Below are 21,149 nucleotides of genomic sequence, written 5' to 3' on the forward strand. Positions count from 1 at the left end.
TTTATCAAATGTGCGACTGTTATGTAAATCCTGGGGCTGGAGGGAGGCCTAATTATTAAATGTGGGTGGTATTGATTTAATGCCGGGATGTTTAGAGTTTTCTAAAAAAAATAATCCAAATAAGGCCTACAGCATTCCAGGATCCAGACAAGCAGCAACAGATCTAAATAAACCAGCAGCCACAGGTGGTGAAAGTGACAAGGACAGGTAGGAGAGAGCAGGACAGTCTACCAACTGTCCTGAATCTGGTGGGGCAGTCCCGAATTTTGTTGACTGTCTCGCTTAGTCAGGATTTGGTCCGTCTGAAAGGACAGTTGGGAGGTATGTACTGCTTCACATTGTACTGTTCGTGAAGGCAGAGCTGCATGCACATAAAAGTAGTGCACACAGTTTTGCCTGTGTATTTGTCTAAAATGATAATCCGCCTATCTTAACGTCCCTGGGCCCCCCAGAGCCTTAATCCAGCTCTGGAAATACTATAGAGGTACTTGCATTACCTGCCTTATACCTTCTTATTCTCAGATCACTCTGTTGAACATATGGCCAGCCCCCATTGCACTGACAATATTATTAATCCTTCCTCCTTTGCACTTAGTATATCACCAGCAAACCTTTGGAATAGCTCTTTGTGACAGGAGGGACCGCGTATGCCATCCTATCTGTTGTTGATCTGTTGTTGCAGGGTAACGGCTGGGCCACTGTTTCCTTTCGATCCCATATGCGCCCACTAACTGCAGTAGGAGGTGCTTACAAATACTGCCACCACTGGATTCCTTACCTGCATCCAGTACCGAGTTCCTTCTGGGAAACTGTCACTGCTAGGGTAACCCTTGCTAGTACACCCGGCCACTTACTATGGATCAGGGTTGCTGAGACTGGACCATCCCTGGCCTATCCCACTGGCCAGAGGTGCTGGGTAGCGAGCAGAGCGGTGGTGCTGGCAAGCTGGGTCCAAACCTCAGACAGAAACGCATTAAATTTTAAGTCTAATCTGTAGGTCACAGGATTTTCAGCATGGAAGGCGTTTTCAAGCAGGTCTATGAAGCAAATGATGTTTATTTGCATTCACACTGATTGAAGGTAGCAGTGACCTGGTCAGATGGAACAAGAAAGATGATACCTTTCAGTGTACAAGGTCTCTCTTTTTATACAGTTTGGACATAGCCTCACAGGGTAAGCCAGCCCTCTGAAGTCTGAGCTATTTTCAGTTTCAGGATACAATATATGTACCCCAAACATGGATTTACATGCAATGTAAAGCTAACAATATTTACACTACTCTGTTATGTGCTAAAACTTGATGCTTGCATTATCTGAAATGCAGCCACACCAGACAGCCAGGCAGTGGGCCCCTGTTGGCTATACGTGCTGAACAGGTGTTTGTCACTTCACATAAAGACTTACTTAGCATTTCCTGCTATCAGCAAACAGACTTCCTCTAGTAAAGTTGCAAACTCAAACAATGACACTTCCATACAAAACACATCCCAATGTAACACGATAAGTGCATTTCAAATTATACATTGGTGCCTGTATCTCTGATTGAAATATATTTCTACAATAAATTATTTCTACATGATCCATTCCAGCCACAAATAAGTTATTTATAATTGATCCAGTCACACTCTTCCAATCACTTGGCACATTTAGGGCTCATAAACAATTGTTACAAAAGTGTTGGGTACATTTTTCCGAGCACCACAACCCCGACAAGCAGGACCCCTACAAAGAAAATACGATTTGAAAAAAACCGACCTGAATATAAACAGACTTATCTAAAAAACGAAGCTGCAGATTTACAATGGCTCGAGCATTGTAGCTAACCTGCGGGTATGAAAAAGTGGAGATGTTGCCTATACCAACCAATCAGATTCTAGCTTTTATTTATTTAGTGCATTCTACAAAATGTCAGCTAGAATCTGATTGGTTGCTATAAGCAACATCTCCACTTTTTCATACCCACACTTTAGCAAATATACCCCATTGTGTCTTAAGTCATCACATCCAGGTTTTCCTAAATGTTAATACAACCAAATTCCAGTAGTTCTAAACCCTGCCTACTTTTGTGCTGGCTCCACAAACACTTGATTTGGTCCGCCCACATGAGGCCACTTCAAGAATTTTTTCCAGGGCCACTTTAAGTTATCAAGTTACCTGCTGGAGAGAACACTGAATACATAGTTACTTGGTTGCTATGGCTGGAATTTAAGGACCCTGATGCCTACTGTTCCCAACTTGTACCCCCATCCTCCTAGTAGGTCTGCCTCAGCCACTATATTTCCCTAACAATTTTGGAATGCCCCACTGGTATATTATTCCCGCCCTTAGTTTCCGTACTTAAGATGCAGTCCTCTCCCCTCATGTGACCTGGATTAGGTCCCGCTTTCCTTTCCTCTCTCTTTCCTTTCCTCCCCCTAACTCCTAGGTTCCCAAACTGTGCGCCGCGGCTCTCAGGGGTGCTGCGGCGCAGTCACAGGGGTGCCATGGACAGGAAGTAGAAGAGGAAGGCATTCAGTGAGAAGCGAGGAAGGAGTAGGATGCTGGGTCCCAGGCGCCGCCGGATTGTTAAGTAGTTTTTTGGGGTTTCTTTTCTTTTTCCTGTCCACGGCAGGATACAGAGGGGGCACAGCGAGGGGCAGAGTGCAGAGGCTAAGGAGGCAGAGTGCAGAGGCTGAGGGGGCAGAGGGCGGAGGCTGAGGGGGCAGAGGCTGAGGGGGCAGAGCACAGAGGCTGAGGGGGCAGAGCATGGGGGCAGAGCGCAGATGCTGAGGGGGCACAGTGTGTGTGGATGCAGGGGGCACAGAGTGTGTGGATGCAGGGGGCACAGTGTGTGTGGATGCAGGGGGCACAAAGTATGTGGATGTAGGGGGCACAGAGTGTGTGGATGCAGGGGGCACAGAGTGTGTGGATGCAGGAGGTACAGTGTGTGTGGATGCAGGGGGCACAGAGTGTGTGGATGCAGGGGCACAGAGTGTGTGGATGCAGGGGGCACAGAGTGTGTGGATGCAGGGTGCCAGTGTGTGTTAGCTGTAAATTATTATTTGACAGAAATATAATTGAAAAAAATATACATAAATAAATTCTTTTCCCTTGGATTTATGTGTATTATTTTTGCATACAGCTAAATAAGTATTTCTGTTCTGACCTAAATTCTTATTACGTCTTTTTGACTACTTATCAAACGGGACTGCTCGGTAATTATTTTGGAGGGGTGCCTTGAAAAAATTATGGAGACTAAGGGTGCCGCGAACTGCAAAAGTTTGGGAACCACTGCCCTAACTGTTTTTCATCCCCCCTGTTATTTGTTTGTTCTTTATAAAACAATACATTATTTTCTCTGGATTTCAATATGTTTGACTCTTTGTGCTTTGCTGATGTGCATTGTTATTCAATGTATTAAATAAAGAATATATCTAAAAAAAAAATATTATGTCACTCAGCCAATGTTTTAAGCGCCCCCTAACAACTAGTTCCCTAGGCAACAGCCGAAGTTCGTCTAATGGTATCACTGGTCCTGAGCGCACACTAATATAATCAAAAGTGAAAGGGCGTATGGAGACTGCGTTTATTTTCCTCTCACATGCAAAATGCACTAAGCAAAGGTATTTTTACAATTCTCTTTAATAAGTTTACCTGTTTGTTTTGTGCTAATTTTTTCCAATGATTTTTATAGCATACAGTAAGAGGTCCCATTTTAAGACACTATCTAAATTAATAAAGTTTTATTTAAAACACTATTCTGGTAAGAGTTATGTTGACAAAGGTGAATTATTTTTCACCAAACAATATTAATTTATTATTGAATTATAATAGAAACTTGAAGCAGTTTGCATTAAAAATAAGGTGCAAATAAGTGGCATAACTGCAAAAAAAACATTTCTAATAACAGTTCATATGTCAATCATCGTTATTTGGGAAATATAAATCAGACCACATACCATACTTCTCATGGTTAAATCCTGTCCAAATCAATATTCCTACATTTCAAGATCACTCTGTTAACATGAAACAATGATTCAAGATTGTTCAGTGCATAAATGTTGTGTTAGGAGGAACAATAAATACATTCTTAATTAGTATAATCTAATTACAACTCCAAATAAAAAAATATCTATAATTCACATTACATAAGCAAAAATCTACAGTATTTGTTGTATAGTAAGTTGGATTAAAATCTGCACAATACTGTTAGTATATAGGCTCTACTTACCAAATGCATAGTTAGAGGCAACAAAAGCAGGAAAATCCACAAATATAAGTGACAAATGTTATTAAATCGACTATCCTCGGGATCGTGGTACCATCCTCCTGTTAATGCAGCCCAAACACCCTGCCTGAGTATCTGCAGGACATGAGATTCCATGCTCGCTGCAGTAAGACCGGCTGAAGAAATAAATGCTGTATTACAGATCACGCTAGAAACAGAACGCAGCAAGAGCCAGAAGAATGCTGGGCTATTGCTGTATCATCATATTGCGTATCACCGCCGTTCCACCATAAGCGTTTGACGCAACTACTAGAAACTGACACTGCGGACCAACCTTATTCAAGGACACCACTGAACCGAACATCTAAAAGCAATGTGACATGATTACAAGGGCTGCAACATTCAAGAAGCCCGCTAGATGGCTGTCATTATTATTATTATATATCGCACGGTTTGTCCAAACAGACAGAAAAACATATTTGCACAACAACGCAAGTAAAATGATTACAGACTTCTATGCGTCTGGTTTCAGGCGCACCAGGATGACCCCAATCTGCTCAATGGAAATGTGCCACATTTATCACTAATTTTCTAATTTCAGTTACATAAGGAAATTGATGAGAAAATGTGCTTTGAACATCAATCAACTTAGCCCAAGTAACTGTTATAAGATACCAAAGGGAGCAAAGCATTTTATATCTGGGGCGGCGTGATAATCCGCTATATATGACTTTTGGCAGATCATAAACTACATATAAGTTGTCATCGTGTATTAAATGTGAGCACATAATTATTAGATATTATTGTGAAGAGTTAACGATATGAAAAGCTTCACTAGATTGATCCTGATCGATTAGTTTTCCCTGACAGGATAACTGTACAGTAATCCTCCAGCAGACATGCGCCTGTATCGGCCATTGACTGCTCTGCTCTGGTGCGGGGCGGGATCACTGCGGAAGATTCGCTTACAGTGTGGACGTCAGTACTCTGCATTTCACCATGAATCGCTCTTTTAGGTCCTTGCAACTTGTGAGATACCTCTGTGGTAGCAGGAAGCTCCTGTCAGCAGTGTCCAGAACGCCGCTAGCTTTAAGACAAGTCAGGATGGTAAGAACGGATCCGTGTCCGTCATGGCTCGTTGCAAAGGTCACCTTTCCTTCCAGTACTGTGCATGTTGGAGTATGATCCTAGAAAGAACAAATCTTTGGAGTCATTTTAGTCTTATGTATTTAATTGAAAACATACTTCGGCACTCGGTTTTGTAAATGATTATGCAACATTTCATCTCGCTAATACGCCTGATATATACATTTGAATGTAACATCTCTTGTACTTATTATAATAAATTTAGGGGACTCCCTCTACAGAGATTACCTTTTATAGGTGGAATAATATGTTTACGTGTTTTTGTTTATTTCAACTCTAATTACCATAATGTCGTGGACAAACAGTGAGACGGAAAAATACATATACACATGTCTCTCATGATACCATCGCCTTAAAGGACCTCTAACCTGAAGATTAAAATTGAACATGAAGGTAAAGTACATTGTTCAGTGTTAACCTAACTTAAACTGAAGCTCTGGTTAATAAAAAGTATTATCTTAACACTCCACTACAGACATGTGGATGTCCTGCCACATCTGTAAAAGCACTGAATGGCAGGCATTTCAATTTATGAAAAATCTACAGCCTTAATTACTGCAAAACCAGTCTAACGAGCTGTCACTCACTGTCTGCTTGTTTAGTGACACATGCACCTCCCTCTTAACTTGCTGCAGATGAATGAATGGCCTATGGTGGATTCATTTAGTATAAACAGTTTAACTTCATGTATATTAATCGGGTCAATAATTCTTAGCTTGTGATATGTATTAGGGTATGTGCACATGTCTTTTACTATATAAAAAAAAACTTGTTTACGTTTTTATTTTTTAAGGTCTGTTTTGGCGAAATAATGGTGTTTTTTACACCTAGTTGTGATCATTTTGCTTCTGAGGAGGAGACTTTCCTCCTCCACACTCCTCATAACTCTCCATCAATATGGCTGATATTCTTGTTTTGCTATGTGGTGGAGGACAAAAATGCACATTATTATTGATTATAAAAGCATTTTATGCCTTCTATAGCTGTTCTCATAGAAATAACCTGCATTATTAATAAAGCATATACACTTTCAATTTATTGAGTTGGTGATGTGAAAATCCATTTCCACTAATACACAAAGTTATAATGGTTAGTCAGGATTAGGATCATTAATACCTCTGATGTTATTTTCCATATTGCACTTCTTTGTGATACTGTATAGTCCCAGACTATGCTTCCTTGTGAAAGCATGTTCTATGCTGTTGAATACTAAGTTGTAAAAGCGCAGCGTGAATTATATGATTACCTCTGCCAAATGGGAATTATTAACCAATAATATGACCAGGTTCAATAGCATTTGTCTGAAGAATTGGCCCATTTTACCATTTTCAGCACTACAAGTAAGGTCAGGGATTGTGCAACCAACTGACTTATGCACTTTAATGGTCTGGAACAAATAAGGGGCGAATCAATGGCTGAAGTATAATAAAGTATCCATGATGTTGATATAAATACACTATGGAGGCAATTTTCCTTGCATGTCACTTTTCAGTGTGTAATTTACCAATGAATAATTTGACAGAGAGCACTCATAGGTACAAGCAAAAGTAAGTAAAGTCGCCCTTATTTTCAGCCACGATTAGTACCGCAGGTCTTGTAATTGAAATGCTCTCCGTTACATTACAAGCGTTAATAGGAAGTGCAAGGCAACGAGCACCTAATTGAAGTGTATTTCTATTGACACAGTGGATACTTTATTGTATTGTGTGCTCCTGCTGCTATCCCTTTCCTTTGCTTCTTTGTTGAAGAAGTAATAAGCTTTAAGACATGAGTAAATAAAATTAAATGCAGTATATTTTATTTAAACCTCCTATGCCCTTTAACTCTGACCCACCTGGCATGTAAGGATGGTGTCAACGTGAAGCCCAGCTGAGGGAATAGTTTATCCATGTTTGCACAAAAGGTCTGGTTGCTGTTATAGTGATGTGGAAATTGCCCTGAAGAGAGCTGTGCAGCTTGAAGATGGGCATAGCCTTACCTTGGGCATATTACAGAGCTTGGCTAATCTATACCAGATTTAGGAACCAGCTGTAAAATGTTATGAATTGGAAATGATATAGCCTTTGGTGTTTACCAGTCACCGCTATTAAAGGTTCTATAATGTGTTACTGCGTAACCTAGATAACAAATAATAACTTCAGTATTCCAGCATGACACACACTGTAGACAAGTCACTTAATTTCAGTGATCATATTATTATAATATTGTGGGACCCAGTGTATTATAAAAGCAGGTGCAGTAGTGTTTTAAACAGTCTCACACACGACTAAAAATTGTCTGTTTAAAGTTACCCCTCGTGCATGAGTAGTAGATGCATTAACTCCAAGACAGTTTTTCCCTAAGTAATATGATATGTTGGGGATACAGCCGACTGTCCTTTCCATCTTATTTTTTTTAAGTGAAAAATTATATCTAGTAGTACTTTTATGCCACATTTAATTGCAAAATGTATTTTATTCCATACAGCATTTGTTTTAGATGGGTTAATTTGATGACAAGAGAATTGGCCTTAGTTTGTGTAACCAGTCATAGTTTGGGTTACTTATGGAGGGGCTTTTGTGAAATTGGAGAACCCACATCAACATTTTATATCTCTGGGAGTAGAAATTGGTTTAGTTATAATATGGTTGAGAATTAGGCTGGGTACACACTACAGGTTTTCCACTTGATTATCGGGCCAATCGCACACTAAACAACCGTTCAGCCCGATACCACATTAGTGTGTTTACTCTTACGATGAACGATTATCGTTCCAAAGAACATTGCATCGTTTGATTTTATTTTTAAACTGGACTAAAAATCTCGTTCACTGATGGAACAATGACGTTCCAGTTTTGCAGTGTGTATGCACTCACGACCAACACTGTAGGCAGATCTCTATGGAGTGTGCAGAGTCACAATCTCTTCAGCTGAAAGTTATGACATATAAAAAACACAGATCTGCCTGTAAATTGTGTAAAACATCAATAGTGTGTACACAGGAATCGGCATGCTGATCGGGACTTTCAGTCATTGGTAAAATCGTTAACAATATTGCATTGGGAGAAATTTTGTGTAGTATGTACCCAGCCTTAGGTCACTTGCAAAGCAATTGATTGTTTGAAGTTCATGTCCATATTTATTGTGGAAGTCTGAAGTTCTTGGGGTGAATGATGTACCAGGTACTCACACAATATATCAGCATGACTGCATTGCCTTGGGCGGAGCAGAAATGGCTGTGAGAAGAAGCATAGTGAGGAGGTGTTACAAATTGATGATTGGTTCCCAGTCAGTTCTCAGTGACCAGGAGTAGCGCCAACATGCCAGTCATGAGATCCATATGCGGCTGCAAGTATGCCCTGACTCCTCCCTCGTAAATATTTCTTATGCCCCGCTGAAGGTTTAAGGCTCATGTCTTCTTGAAAATATAATTAAATATGTACTGAGTACAGTGCAGGGTATGCAGCGCTGTGTTATTGTATATAAATATTGTATTATAGGATTAAAAAAGGATTCCTCTACTTTTTTAATCCTATAATACAATATTTATATATAATAACACAGCGCTGCATACCCTGCAGGCTGCCCAGAAATGGAGTCTTTGGTCTATTAATAAAAAAAACTACATCAGATTCATTGTGACCAGTATCTGATTTCACCCTGTAACACAATAACATATATATATATATATATATATGTGTGTAAATATATATGTAAATATAGTCCAAACTTGTGTCATGTAATAAATGTTTTTTGTTTGTTTTTGTTGTTTGTTTTTTTCAAGTACATTAGCAATGTTCGTTTTAATGTGTGTTATCAATGCTATTTTGATGTGCGGTATCAGTGTTAGTTTTAATGTGGAGTGTAAATACTCATTTCACAGATAGGTTTAGATTGTTTTGATGTACAGTATTTTAGTGTGTGGTAGCAATGATTTTTCATTTTATGTAAAATGCTAATATAATATATAATACAAAATATTTTAACACTCACATCATTCTCTGGCCCATTGGAGCGTACAGTCTAAATTCCCTAACATACACGCACACACATTTTTGCTTTGTTCCGAATTCAACTATTTGGAAACCCCCCCCCCCCCCCTTAAAAATCCTGCGTTTGCCCCTGCTGCTATAATTGCTAATAAAAATGTGATGGCTAGATATTTGTGTTTATAATGTAATCTTTTCTCTTGGAGAACATTGTCAGTTGTAACTTTGCCCCTGTAAGTGACACACGCATTCTTTGCTCTCTGCATTGGAAACCGTTGTATACAGAGAGCAACTTTGTCATATCTAACCTAAATGAAATAAACAACTGGTTGGTGAGCTAAGAGCACAGCATAAGAAAAATAAACTAGAAAGGTAAAGCAGTATATTTAGAGAACATGACTAAAGATTGAAATGAAGCCATCCTTTCTGTTTGTATGTCTGTGTGTGGAGGGGGGGCGGGGGTTTGTTTTTTGTTGGGTTTTGTTTTGTGACATTTCCGAACCCCACACTTCCAGCTCGGGATTTGGTCTCTATTTATGTAGATCCAACATTTGTGCCAAATGTTCTCTGCTCTGAAGAACAGTTAAACAGTGTGGGTTGCACAACAAAGTTGTTCAAAAAGAGCAAAGTACAGGCAAATGTTATGAAACGTTAAGGTACATATAGAATCGTAATGAAAGTAAGTCTTTTGTGATTCAAGTTTACCTTCTACAGTTTTAAAAAAATAATGTTGATAGCATTATAATGTGCTGTTATTAATGCACATGCCAACATTGTCTTTAAAATTGTGATCTTCCTCTATGCCATTATTTAAATTAGCTGTTGAAGGTTTGTTTTATTAGCTTTCATTGATTATATGAGGTTAATCAGAAGCTTGTCAAACTTCCTTCACTTTAGTTTTTTATTTTAGGAGCACTCTAAACCTGATTCTGCCAATACATGGTCTGTTCATAATCTGTTCAATTCTCCATACATGTTTATACCTGCTCAAAAGATGATCTGCTTCATGCAGATTATGTTAAAGAGAATTTCTCAACATATATCCAGATATGTTTATTGATGGCAGTAGTCTTGTATGATTTATTTTCCTAGAAAGAGGACCAGTACTTTTATTGAATCTATGTACAGTTTCTGCAGATAGTAATTCTTCTTGTGGGAGAGCATTCCACAGATTCACTACTTTTATTGATAGGAACCCTTTTTGTAGCTAAGAATAAAATCTCTTTTTCTATTATCTGCAAGCGTGTTATGTCCTCACTGGGGACCTTATCCTGGACAGACTGTAGGAGAATTGTCTGTATTGCCCATTAATATTTGTTTAAACACCATGATCATCTTCCCATAGATTGTAAGCTTGCAAGCAGAGCCCTCTTAACTCATTGTCTGTATTACCCAGTATTGTTTTATTACTGTGTTTGCCCCAATTGTAAAGCACTATGGAATTTGCTATCTCTATATAAATAGAGGGGAAGATCATCATCATCAACATTTAAGTTTTCTGTACTGTGGTGTAATTCAAACAAGTTCGGACAAGTATTTTATTACTAACGGAACTGCTCTATGCACCTTAAAAATCCATTTGACCTCTGTGTCCAGTTTCAGGGCTCTATTTTTTATGATTTCAGTCCTCCACATAACTGCATATTCAAGGTGAGTCATCACCAGAACTTTATAAGGGAGCTAAGTAGTAGTCTCTCTTTAATCTATGCTTCCAATATAAGATACAGTCTTACTGGCTTTTATCTGAGATTGGCATTGCATGTTGTTACATTATTTGATCAACACGTTTTGTGCATTTGCACAACAATGTCCCACCAAGGATGTAACCTCCATGCATAATTTTAGTGCCATAAGCATGACCTTACATTCATCCACTTTGGCAACACCATTGATGATTTCGGTGAGAAATGTTTCTCAAATATTTGACACCTTGTGCAATATGATTGTGTCTATTATGTGACTGGAACAAATTTTATTTCAAGTCAGCAGTTAAAGGAAACAAACATTAGAATAACCTCTACGTTGTAATATTATTGGTGTCTGATTAAAAATAAAACTGATCTCAAGTTGGGGGTACTTTGAAATCTTTTCAGTGGATTGTACCTTCTATATCAGTATTTAAGGATTGTAAAGGCAAACCTCAGTTTAAGTGAAACTGAAGGACTAGCGTTTAACAAATACCCCTCCTTCTCATTGTTCTTTGTGACCAACTACACATTTTCATTTTTTATTTTTTTTAAACAATTTGCTTTCTTTCTATGTTAACTAACCCATTTGCCACTGTGCAACTCTTAATGAATTCATTTAATTTCTAAATAAACATACTTTGGCTAAATCATTAAGGAAAGCAAAGCAAAAAAAAGGGAGTAACCTTCCACCTTGGCAAAACCATGTTGAATTGGAGGGAGAGGTAAGTTTGAAATCTGGGGACAGATTTATAGTTGGGGTAGGGCATGTCCTAGATCCACTTTAAATTTCAGTGTTCAAAGCTATCAAGTATTGTGTGCTACATGAAAAAAATAGCTAGTATTTAACTTGCATGCAATATAATAAACCAACTTGCACCCCTCACTCCTGGTTTTGTGTGTGTGTGTGTGTGTGTGTGTGTGTGTGTGTGTGTGTGTGTGTGTGTGTGTGTGTGTGTGTGTATATGTATGCGCATGCATGTGTGAGTATATATATATATATGTATGTATGTATGTAGGTGTGTGTGTGTAAAAATGTATATGTGTAATATATATATATATATATATATATATTTATATTATATATATATATATATATATATATATATATATATATATATATATATATTTATATTTACACATATACATTTTTACATATAGTGGTCAAAGTGGAAATTTATTTGTGGTGCTATGGAATTTGGTAGTTTTACAGTCAAAGTGGTAGGAGATGTGGTGGTATGGTATACCACCGTGTACCAACATTAATTGTACTACTGTACTCAAATCACCCAAATAAATTGCATGTCCTTCCTAGTGGATTGTAATTTACAATTCAAAATTGAGTTATCATAAAGAGTGAGCAACACAATTATGTGGTAGGGGGATTAGGAGCGAGAAATGTAGACTAACGTATCTAAATATTTGTGCCCTATGAAGAGACTGTAGAAAAGAACGTAATTGCATATATTCAAACAAGTTTAATCTGTGGATGCGATATCTCCCTGATTGTGAGAGGTGCTCCAATTGGCTTTTTCAATAAACTTAGTTTGGGCCCTCTTTTAATCTTCCTCCTAGGATGATTGTAAAAAGGACGACAACTAATTGGGACATCAGGGTTATTGGTGAATATTATTGTAGTTAATTCAAATTTCGTAATAGACTATAAGCATATGGATCTGTAAAAATGAAATTTTTTTTTTTTTAATTGTTTGAGGGTTTTTTTTATTTTACTCTCGTTAATTACAAGAAAATAGTTAGAAACTTTCAAATTTGTTAAATAAGTTCATTTTATTTTCCTTTTTGCAGTTTACGTGTACTGAAGTTACTAATAGGTATTTTAAAACATTTTGTTTTTATTTATGTTTATTTAATTTTAGGCCGGCTCTGATTCTTATCGAATTGAATCTGACACGTTTGGTGAATTGAAAGTTCCTAACGACAAATATTATGGAGCTCAGACTGTTCGATCAACAATGAATTTCAGAATTGGAGGGGTCACTGAAAGAATGCCGGTAAGTACCTAATGACAAGGTATAAAATATATATTTTTTTTTTTTTTAAATCTATATGTTGTGTAACTAAAACCTAAGAATGTTATGCCACTGCGGGTAGATAGTTGTCTGTTGTCCTTCAGCTCCTTTTGAGTGATGCTGTACATGAACCTATAAAACATCTGTTTGGCGCCACGGCCAAGTGAGAAGGGTGGGGGTATTGGTGCAAAGTGAGTGAGCTGAAAGAAACTCTTAAGAATTATGGTACAGCTGCACTGATATCCCAACTATCCCGCCCTCCAGCACAAAAAATCTTATATGATAATTTGACCCTGTCACCCTGGAGTTAATTGCGGTTCATGCAATTAATTGAAAACCACAGATATGCATAAGATGTGTGTTGCCTATCGCGGTTATAGAGGTAGGAATGTAAGGGGCCCCTAATCATCATCAAACGTAATTTGTAATCAACTGTAAAATGTAGGTTGTTTTTTTTTTATCCATCCTGGAAATGACTGTGAGGATCTCTGTTGCATAGACTTAAGGTCGACAAGACAACATGCCCATTTGCTAGCCAATCAGGCTGTCTACCATGATTTTGGGGATTCTCAATTAGATTTCCTCAGTAACAACAGCCAGCCCTTGATCTACTCTAGGATTTACAGGTTACTTTTAGTTGTTGAGCGTTAGTTCCCCCTCTACCGATTGTAAATGCTTAAGAGAGTTAAGGGCTGCAACCAAGATATGCTGTGGCTTACATCTGTGAATACAGGGTGATGGTTTTCATTGATTGTATGTAGAACTAGTTTTGGTAACTAATTTGGGGTCTAATAAAAATACAAACAAACTTTTTCTTTTCTTTTTAAAAACAATATTTAACCATTATTCTGTACTTGTCTAGGACATCCCGTGACTCTCCATCTGTTATAAAACTATATGTCCTAGTATGGATCTGATAACTCAACAGCTAGAAAAGCTACAGGCTGCCTAATCAGACCCAAACTGCAAATTCATGGACATGGGTAGAACCTTGGAGATGAGACTTAGTGTGATCTCCAGGGTTATTTCCATCCCTAAACTCCCACCACCAGCTGGAGCCAGAGACGGGTAGAAAGGGCCCTTAGCTCTGGACCTGTAGTATTGTCCATCCTCCACTACCTAAGGGGACGCGGATAGAGACCCTAACACTAGGTTGTGCCCATTTCTCTACCTACTTCCCTTCTGCCTCCCAAACGGTTTTGTGCTACAATGTTTCAAAACACAAGGGGCACAGCATATTCATTTGGAGGTTAGTTATTCTGTGAGGGTGGTAGAACCACTATCACAGATGCGCCAGCACTCCCATAGGAAATACAGCAGACCATACCACTGGTCTCTGTAGCTTACTATTTGACGGGGCCACCGATCACGTCTGTAGTCACATGGCATCACATTTTACCATTGAAAGTGAGAAGTCTCTTTGCTGACTGTTTATACAGGCACACACTACCTCTATAAACGTATTTTTTACGTTTCTCCATGGATCAATTTTAGTATTATATAGTTAATCATAGAACTATAAATGTATATCTATATACAACAATATATACTTATTGCATTAGTGATGATTTTTATTTCTCTTTAATAAATGATTTCACTCACTATAATGAGTTCACCGGTCAGCCATTCATTTACTGTATAAATAGTGTGCATGGATACAGGAATCTACTCCCCTGATAAATTATAGAGACAATGATACACACTTGGCTGGCTTCCTGTACCATGATTCTCTGTCATCATCCATGAGGCGGAAGTGACATCAGATGCTAGCATTAGACGTTCCTTAAGGACTCAGTAAGAGGGTCTCCCACTACCATGCTAACCTTTTTAAGTGCTATTTTACTGTCAAGACTACCTTTTAGCAAGGATCTAAGGATATCATCTGAGTGCATTTGTTCTTCTGCTATGTGTAGGTTATGATACATGTCTAAGTTATTTTCAGCCAAGAATTTGAGGTTATGATGCCCCACAGATAAGTGGATTTGTTTACAGACACAATATATACCTTTCATATATTTGCACATTTGGGGAATCCTATAGCATTAGGAGCAAAGCAGAAAAAAGGAGCAGATTTCTCATAGACAAACCATGTTTCAATGCAAGGGGTGCAAATGCATTTCTATTTTCCCATGGAAGGAGAATACTGGCTAACACACAAATACTGGATAGCTTTATTTTGTACACTGCAATTTAGAGTTGAGCTAGGACATATTCGCTTCAAACTCTAAGGGGCCAATTCAATTGCGCCGAGGATAACGTAGCGTTAACAGTATTACCGTTAATACGGTAATTTTAGCCTGGATTTCATCTCTCAGCTCAGGGAGCCGCGAGTAAAAATCCACCGTTGAAATTACCGTATTAAGGGTAATTACGCGCAGTTTTACCGTATTAACGGTAACACTGTTAACGCTACGTTATCCTCAGCACCATTGAATTGGCCCCAAAGGGGGGAACTCAATTGGCTGCATTACTGTCAAAAGTAAGGCAGCCAGATGTATATATGACGGATGGTGAGGGGGCACCGAAACGGGATTCACAGCAAAGTGCATGAGCTAAGACCTGAAATATATAGATTAGGAAAGATCCGGAGAGCTCAAGAGTTAAAGCTGTGTATGGTGTATGCCTTTGGTTACTTGGATGATATTAGGTTGGGTCACCCATTCATGTGCCTTGTATAACGCTTTGAAAGGGTTTTTTGATGTATCTTCTTTGGTTAAAAGCTTCTGATATATTGTTGTGTTCCTTACCCACTATGTACCCCCTCCCCCTCCCTTCTTACCCATCTGTTTATTGTCCTTCCCTATTCCCCCCCCTTTTCTTATTTCTGTACCCCTTAAAAAAAATTCTACAAAATTTAATAAAAAAATTTTAAAGGAAAAAAAGTAAGGCAGCCAGCACACCATTACCGTTACTACAGTCATTTTAACCCGGAATTCTGCTCAAGGAGCTGCGAGCAAAATTTCCAGCGTTGAAATTACCGTACTTACTAAAATAATGCGCACTACTGCGGTATTAACAATAACGTGCCCAATTGAATTCCTCCTTAAATCTGTCTGCACATTTTAACTTTGCATTCCGACCTCTGCAATGCAACATGATTTTGCTTTGCTACAAACTGAAAATTTTAGCCCTTAATAGTTTTATATTGTATATATCATAACATTAAATGTAAGCAAAAGCACATAGTCTAGCATAAAAGCTTTTCTTATGCCAGCAGTTCCCGAACTATTCCCCGCGGCTCTCCGGTGATCACAGAGAGGTGCCAAGGCTGGTGAGTGGGGTAGGCAAGGCGGCGGAGGGGCGCCAATTGCTCCCTTCTGCCTTCCACTCCTCATTTGTCTGCCGGACTGGCAGGAAAAAAAACTTGCATGCCCAGCGCCCAGGTGCCCCCCACCTCACTGCTCCAATCTCACTGAATGTTATATGTGACATCATCATGTTCAACATTTTTAGTGAGGCAGTGAGCAGCTTGAATATAGAATACAGAAGAAAGAAGGGCAAGTAAAAGGTAAGACAAGGGGCACAGGGTGAAATAGAGAGGGGGCACATTGTAAAGGGGCGTAGTGTGATATGGTGAAGGGGCACAGTCGTACTTTTGACCCAATTACTTGAAAAAAGGGACTACCTGGTAATTATTTTAGCTGAGGGGAACCTTGGAAATATTAAGAAGACCCTAAAGGTGTCTTAAACTGAGAAAGTTTGGGAACCACTGATTTCATGGGTCATTTTTCTCTTTGTCTTTCCCTTTTAAGAAAGAAAGAAAAAAAATTAAGCTGCAGTATAATCCTCACATTTTCAAAAAATGTTAAACAATGAATGGATTTCATAAATGGAAATAACTACTTTATGTGCCTTAACATACAGTTTAATGATGTTCTGGTAACCATGTCTCCCAAAATTTGAAGTTTGTTATTTGGGACAGTGTGATTCTGAAAAGGGGGAATGATGGTGTCATGCTATCAGTTTGGTTGCTTTTCAAGAGCTAGGTCTCCCTCTACATTACCGCATGTGCTCTTACCAAGTTTTCTAGTAGCCAGGTTTAAAAACGTATGAGTACGACAAGACCATGCCAAATAATCTTAGCTATCCCGCCTATACTAGACAGTTGTGGGCAGGTTGGCATTTGCCCTCGGGTCGGTGCCATAGTGGGCTACCTTTTGTTGGGTCACCTGCATTTTTTTTTCCTTTAAAATGTTCCTAATAGGCTGCTGTGTTGAGTCTTCCCCCTGGGCTAACATTTGCCATCCCTCTCCTGGTTGTGGGTATTCTTTAATAAAAACTCCACAAACAATTGAAAAATGTTTTCCAGTCACTTTAGGAATATGCTCTTTAAAAGTGGGCATGGTTGAGTTACTATCTTATATAAACAAAGTGTTTTACTTTACATAGAAATCTTAGCAAATCTTATTTTCTCAGTTAAAATGCTTTATTTAAAATTATCGTAAGGATTTTATGTACATTGTCTTCTGTGATCATTTGAAAATATTTTTATTGTCTTATTGTATTTTAAAAAAAACTAATAGAAATAATACTGTGTCTCAGTCACTATCATGGTTACCTTCTAAACCAGTGTTGGATACAAGTCCCAGCATACCCTTCCAGCAATAAGCTGCTATATATTGGCAAAGCATGCTGGGACTTGTAGTTTCACAACACCTGGAGTGTTACAGGTTAGGCAATACTGTTCTAAACCTTTTCGGTGTTTTCATTCTGTACAACCATCAAGTTTACATTACATAAATCAACTGAATGTAATTCCAATATTATTAAAGTCTCTGTAAATATTATTCATAACTGTCAATCCAACTACGTGCAACTGTGATATCCAATATAAGACAAACTATGCACCTTTTGAAAGTTAGATTATTTGTTTTTGAACATTTTATAAACCTTTTGAGTAATGTTTCAACGGGTAGTTATGGGCTACTGAAATTATATGAAGCTAAGATTGATTAGAATAGAGTTATATTGATGTAAACTATATCAATAGGACTGGTGGTCGCTTTAAAAAGCCTTTTCACAGACAGCCTCCACCATTAATTTGAGTGAAATTTAAATTAACATTATTTATACTTTTATAAATTGGTACTTTGAACAATTTAATCAATCTGTATATGTTTTAATCAAGTATTTTTTATTCATTTTTTTTTAAAAAAAATACAAACAAAATACAAAAACCAAGTAGTCTCCTTAAAATACAAACTAATAACTAATAAACTAGTAACGTGACAAACAGGATATGTAACATTATGTAGATAATGCAATGTGAAAACTACAGTTATCATAATTGGACAAGACATTATAGTTAAGTATTGTAGAAATTTACAGTCGGAAGGGTGAGAGAACCTGAAGCCATTAGAAAGCTATAGCACAATGTTTACTAATTTGGTGCTCTGTTGACACCCATTGTTTGGAGGTGTTTAAACGGGTCCACTCCCACACTCTGGTAAGCATCACCACTTGGTGAAAAGAAGAAAACTGGAGAAGTTGCAGATGTCCTTTGACCTTACATCTATATAGAATGTCTTGTTTGAATCTGTTCATGCCTCACCCCCCCCATCCTTCCAAACAAAGTCTCAGGGGTAAATTTGTCAAGGTGCGGGTTTGAAAAAGTTGTGCTTTTGCCAGTCTCCTTTCCCTTATCTGTCCATATCCCCCATGTGCCCCTATCTACACCGAGGTAACTCTGCATCTGCTTTTCTTTGTACCTTATCGACCTGCTTTGCTTCCTCTTTCATTCACACCTGATTTTACAAATCCAGAAATGTTGATGTTGAATGTTTGATAAATAGTTTGATAGGTTTCCACTGTGTGTAATTATTTACTTTGTTAATTTTAGATACCGGTCATAAGAGCATTTGGAATCTTAAAAAAGGCAGCAGCAGAAGTAAATAAGAATTATGGACTGGATCCTAAAATCGCTGATTATATTATCAAAGCTGCTGATGAGGTAAAATTTTGTTTTGAAATTGTCAATTTTATATGGTCATTGTCTATGCATAGTGTGTCTCAATATTGCAGGAGTACTTTGTAACTGGCACAAAGAGGTTTTTTTTACACAGCAAGTAATGGTTACTGGAACAGAATTATCTAAACTGATAATAACTGAAGACTGATGCTTACATAGAGAATACATATACCTGGGGAGATATAATTTCTAGGTAATTGACTGGTATATAATAAGTAAATAAATGAATAATGAATATATATAATATATTTCCAGGCACATATCTCATAAAAGATCAAGATGGGATCCAAATAGTGTAATATTGTGAACACAGCATTATTTAATGGGTGCAGCAAGTGATACACTCACATTAGGTATAAATAAAAAAGGCTTATCTGTGAAACTCGAATGGTGACCCAATTCCAAAATAGAGCAATGTCCTGGTGGTGTCACATAACATGTTCAATGATGTTCAATAATGTCTCACCGCGTTTCGTCCGCTAATGTCACAGACTTCATCAGGAGAAAAAATAGCATATACTAATGCTAGATATGAGCTCTTTAATATAGCGCAGCACGCCATTTTGCGCGTGCGCCTTCCCAGCATCAGCTGTCTTGTATACAAACTCTCGTGTGAGAGAATGCCGGATATCCCGCGCATGCGCACAGGGGACATGCGTCTTGTCTCACACTGCGCATGCGCTAGGATACGATCAGCATCCTATTCAATCTTTGAAACTTTCTTGTTTAAAAACAAAGGACCAGGTAAATAAATAAACAAGAGGCTAAATGAACAAAAAAATATATATGAAAGGGAGACATATTCTCCATATTTGTGCAACCCAAGGTACACATACAACAATAATACAAAAATAATAATAAAAATCATCCTTATGACAATAATAAAAAATAATAAAAATCATCCTTATCTATTTTGCTGTTAATCATGGCGTCAAAGACCACAGCGGCCATATATGTCAAACATATATATAATATCCAATGAAAAAGGTATATATTATAAAACTCATAGCAGTATTCGTGACTCAAAATATAACAAACATTATGCCACAAATAACCAATAGAATAACATATATGATCATATTAATAATTTTAAAATCTTAAAAAAAAAATCATAGAATATCTCAATATAAAGCCTTAATATACATTAGTATACAACAATTAAAATAAATGTATATATAAAAATATCTAAAAAGTAACATCTATAAAAATGGGGCTTACTCGTAACCTCATTCAACCCTTGTGGAGATAATGTACCCAATTCATAGATCCAGGACATCTCTCGTTGTGCTAATTATTTCTTGATATCACCTCCTCTCGGGCCCAATGTAACATGTTCAATGGCCATGAATTTGAGGAATTTGGGATCTGATTAGTGACAATCTACAAAATGTTTTGACACAGAATGACTCATCTTATTTTTTATATTTCTTACATGCTCTTGAATTTACAATTTGAGTAATCTTTTAGTCTTACCCACATACCTAAAACCGCAGGTACATTCCAGAAGATAAATTACAGAAGATGAGACACAGTTCATCAAATCCTTAATAGTATAACTTCTACTGTTGTCAAAATTGTAGAATACCTTACTAATTATATTGGTATATCTACAAATATTACAGCGGTTACATTTAATACTGCCCTTAGAGTCTAAAAAAGAAGGATTCGTTTTATTTCTTTCCAAATGGAGCATGCTTGGTGCTATTAAATCTTTCAAATTCTTTGGGTTTTTTTAAAAACAATTTTCGGTTTATCAGATAGTATAGTACTAAGTATAAGATCTCTTCTAAGTATGCCCCAATGCTTTGAAAGGACAGATCTAATTCGATTTTCACCGCTATTTTATCTGGTAATGAAATGTACCTCATTACTATTAATATTCTTTTCCTTCTTTTGATATTTCAGTAATTCAAGTTTATCGATATTTGTAATCTTATTTCTAGCTCCCAACAAAAGGTCTTTATAATAAACAGGTTTTTGGAAAGAGGTTATCCTAAACAGTCAATTGTTCCTCACAAGCACCAATCTCGCTACAATTTCTTTTAATAGGTTAAATTGTGAGAAAGGAATGTTTGTTTTCTCTTTTTGGGCATGACAACTCTTATAATGTAAGTAACTATTGGTGTCAACACTCTTAATGAAATT

General features: G+C 37.5%; 2 protein-coding genes across 3 annotated transcripts in view; one reads left to right on the forward strand and one right to left on the reverse strand.

Moving 5' to 3' along the window:
- PCNX2 (pecanex 2) overlaps positions 1-4,723 on the reverse strand; it is a 433,517-nt gene extending 428,794 nt beyond the window's left edge. The window contains exon 1 of the mRNA XM_075203493.1: positions 4,211-4,723. Within this exon, the coding sequence (XP_075059594.1) occupies positions 4,211-4,363 (153 nt within the window). The 5' untranslated portion in view covers positions 4,364-4,723. The remainder of the gene's footprint in view (positions 1-4,210) is intronic.
- Positions 4,724-5,128: 405 nt separating this feature from the next.
- Positions 5,129-21,149, forward strand: part of FH (fumarate hydratase) — a 42,694-nt gene continuing 26,673 nt past the window's right edge. The window contains exons 1-3 of one of the 2 annotated variants that reach the window (XM_075203494.1): positions 5,129-5,314; positions 12,884-13,018; positions 18,876-18,986. In XM_075203494.1, coding sequence (XP_075059595.1) covers positions 5,207-5,314; positions 12,884-13,018; positions 18,876-18,986 — 354 coding nt within the window. In that variant the 5' untranslated portion in view covers positions 5,129-5,206. Of the gene's footprint in view, positions 5,315-5,632; positions 5,747-12,883; positions 13,019-18,875; positions 18,987-21,149 lie in introns of those variants that run through there. The other variant, XM_075203495.1, reaches the window with a different exon arrangement.

This window comes from Mixophyes fleayi, chromosome 3 (assembly GCF_038048845.1).
Source record: "Mixophyes fleayi isolate aMixFle1 chromosome 3, aMixFle1.hap1, whole genome shotgun sequence".
Taxonomy (NCBI): Eukaryota; Metazoa; Chordata; class Amphibia; order Anura; family Limnodynastidae; genus Mixophyes; species Mixophyes fleayi.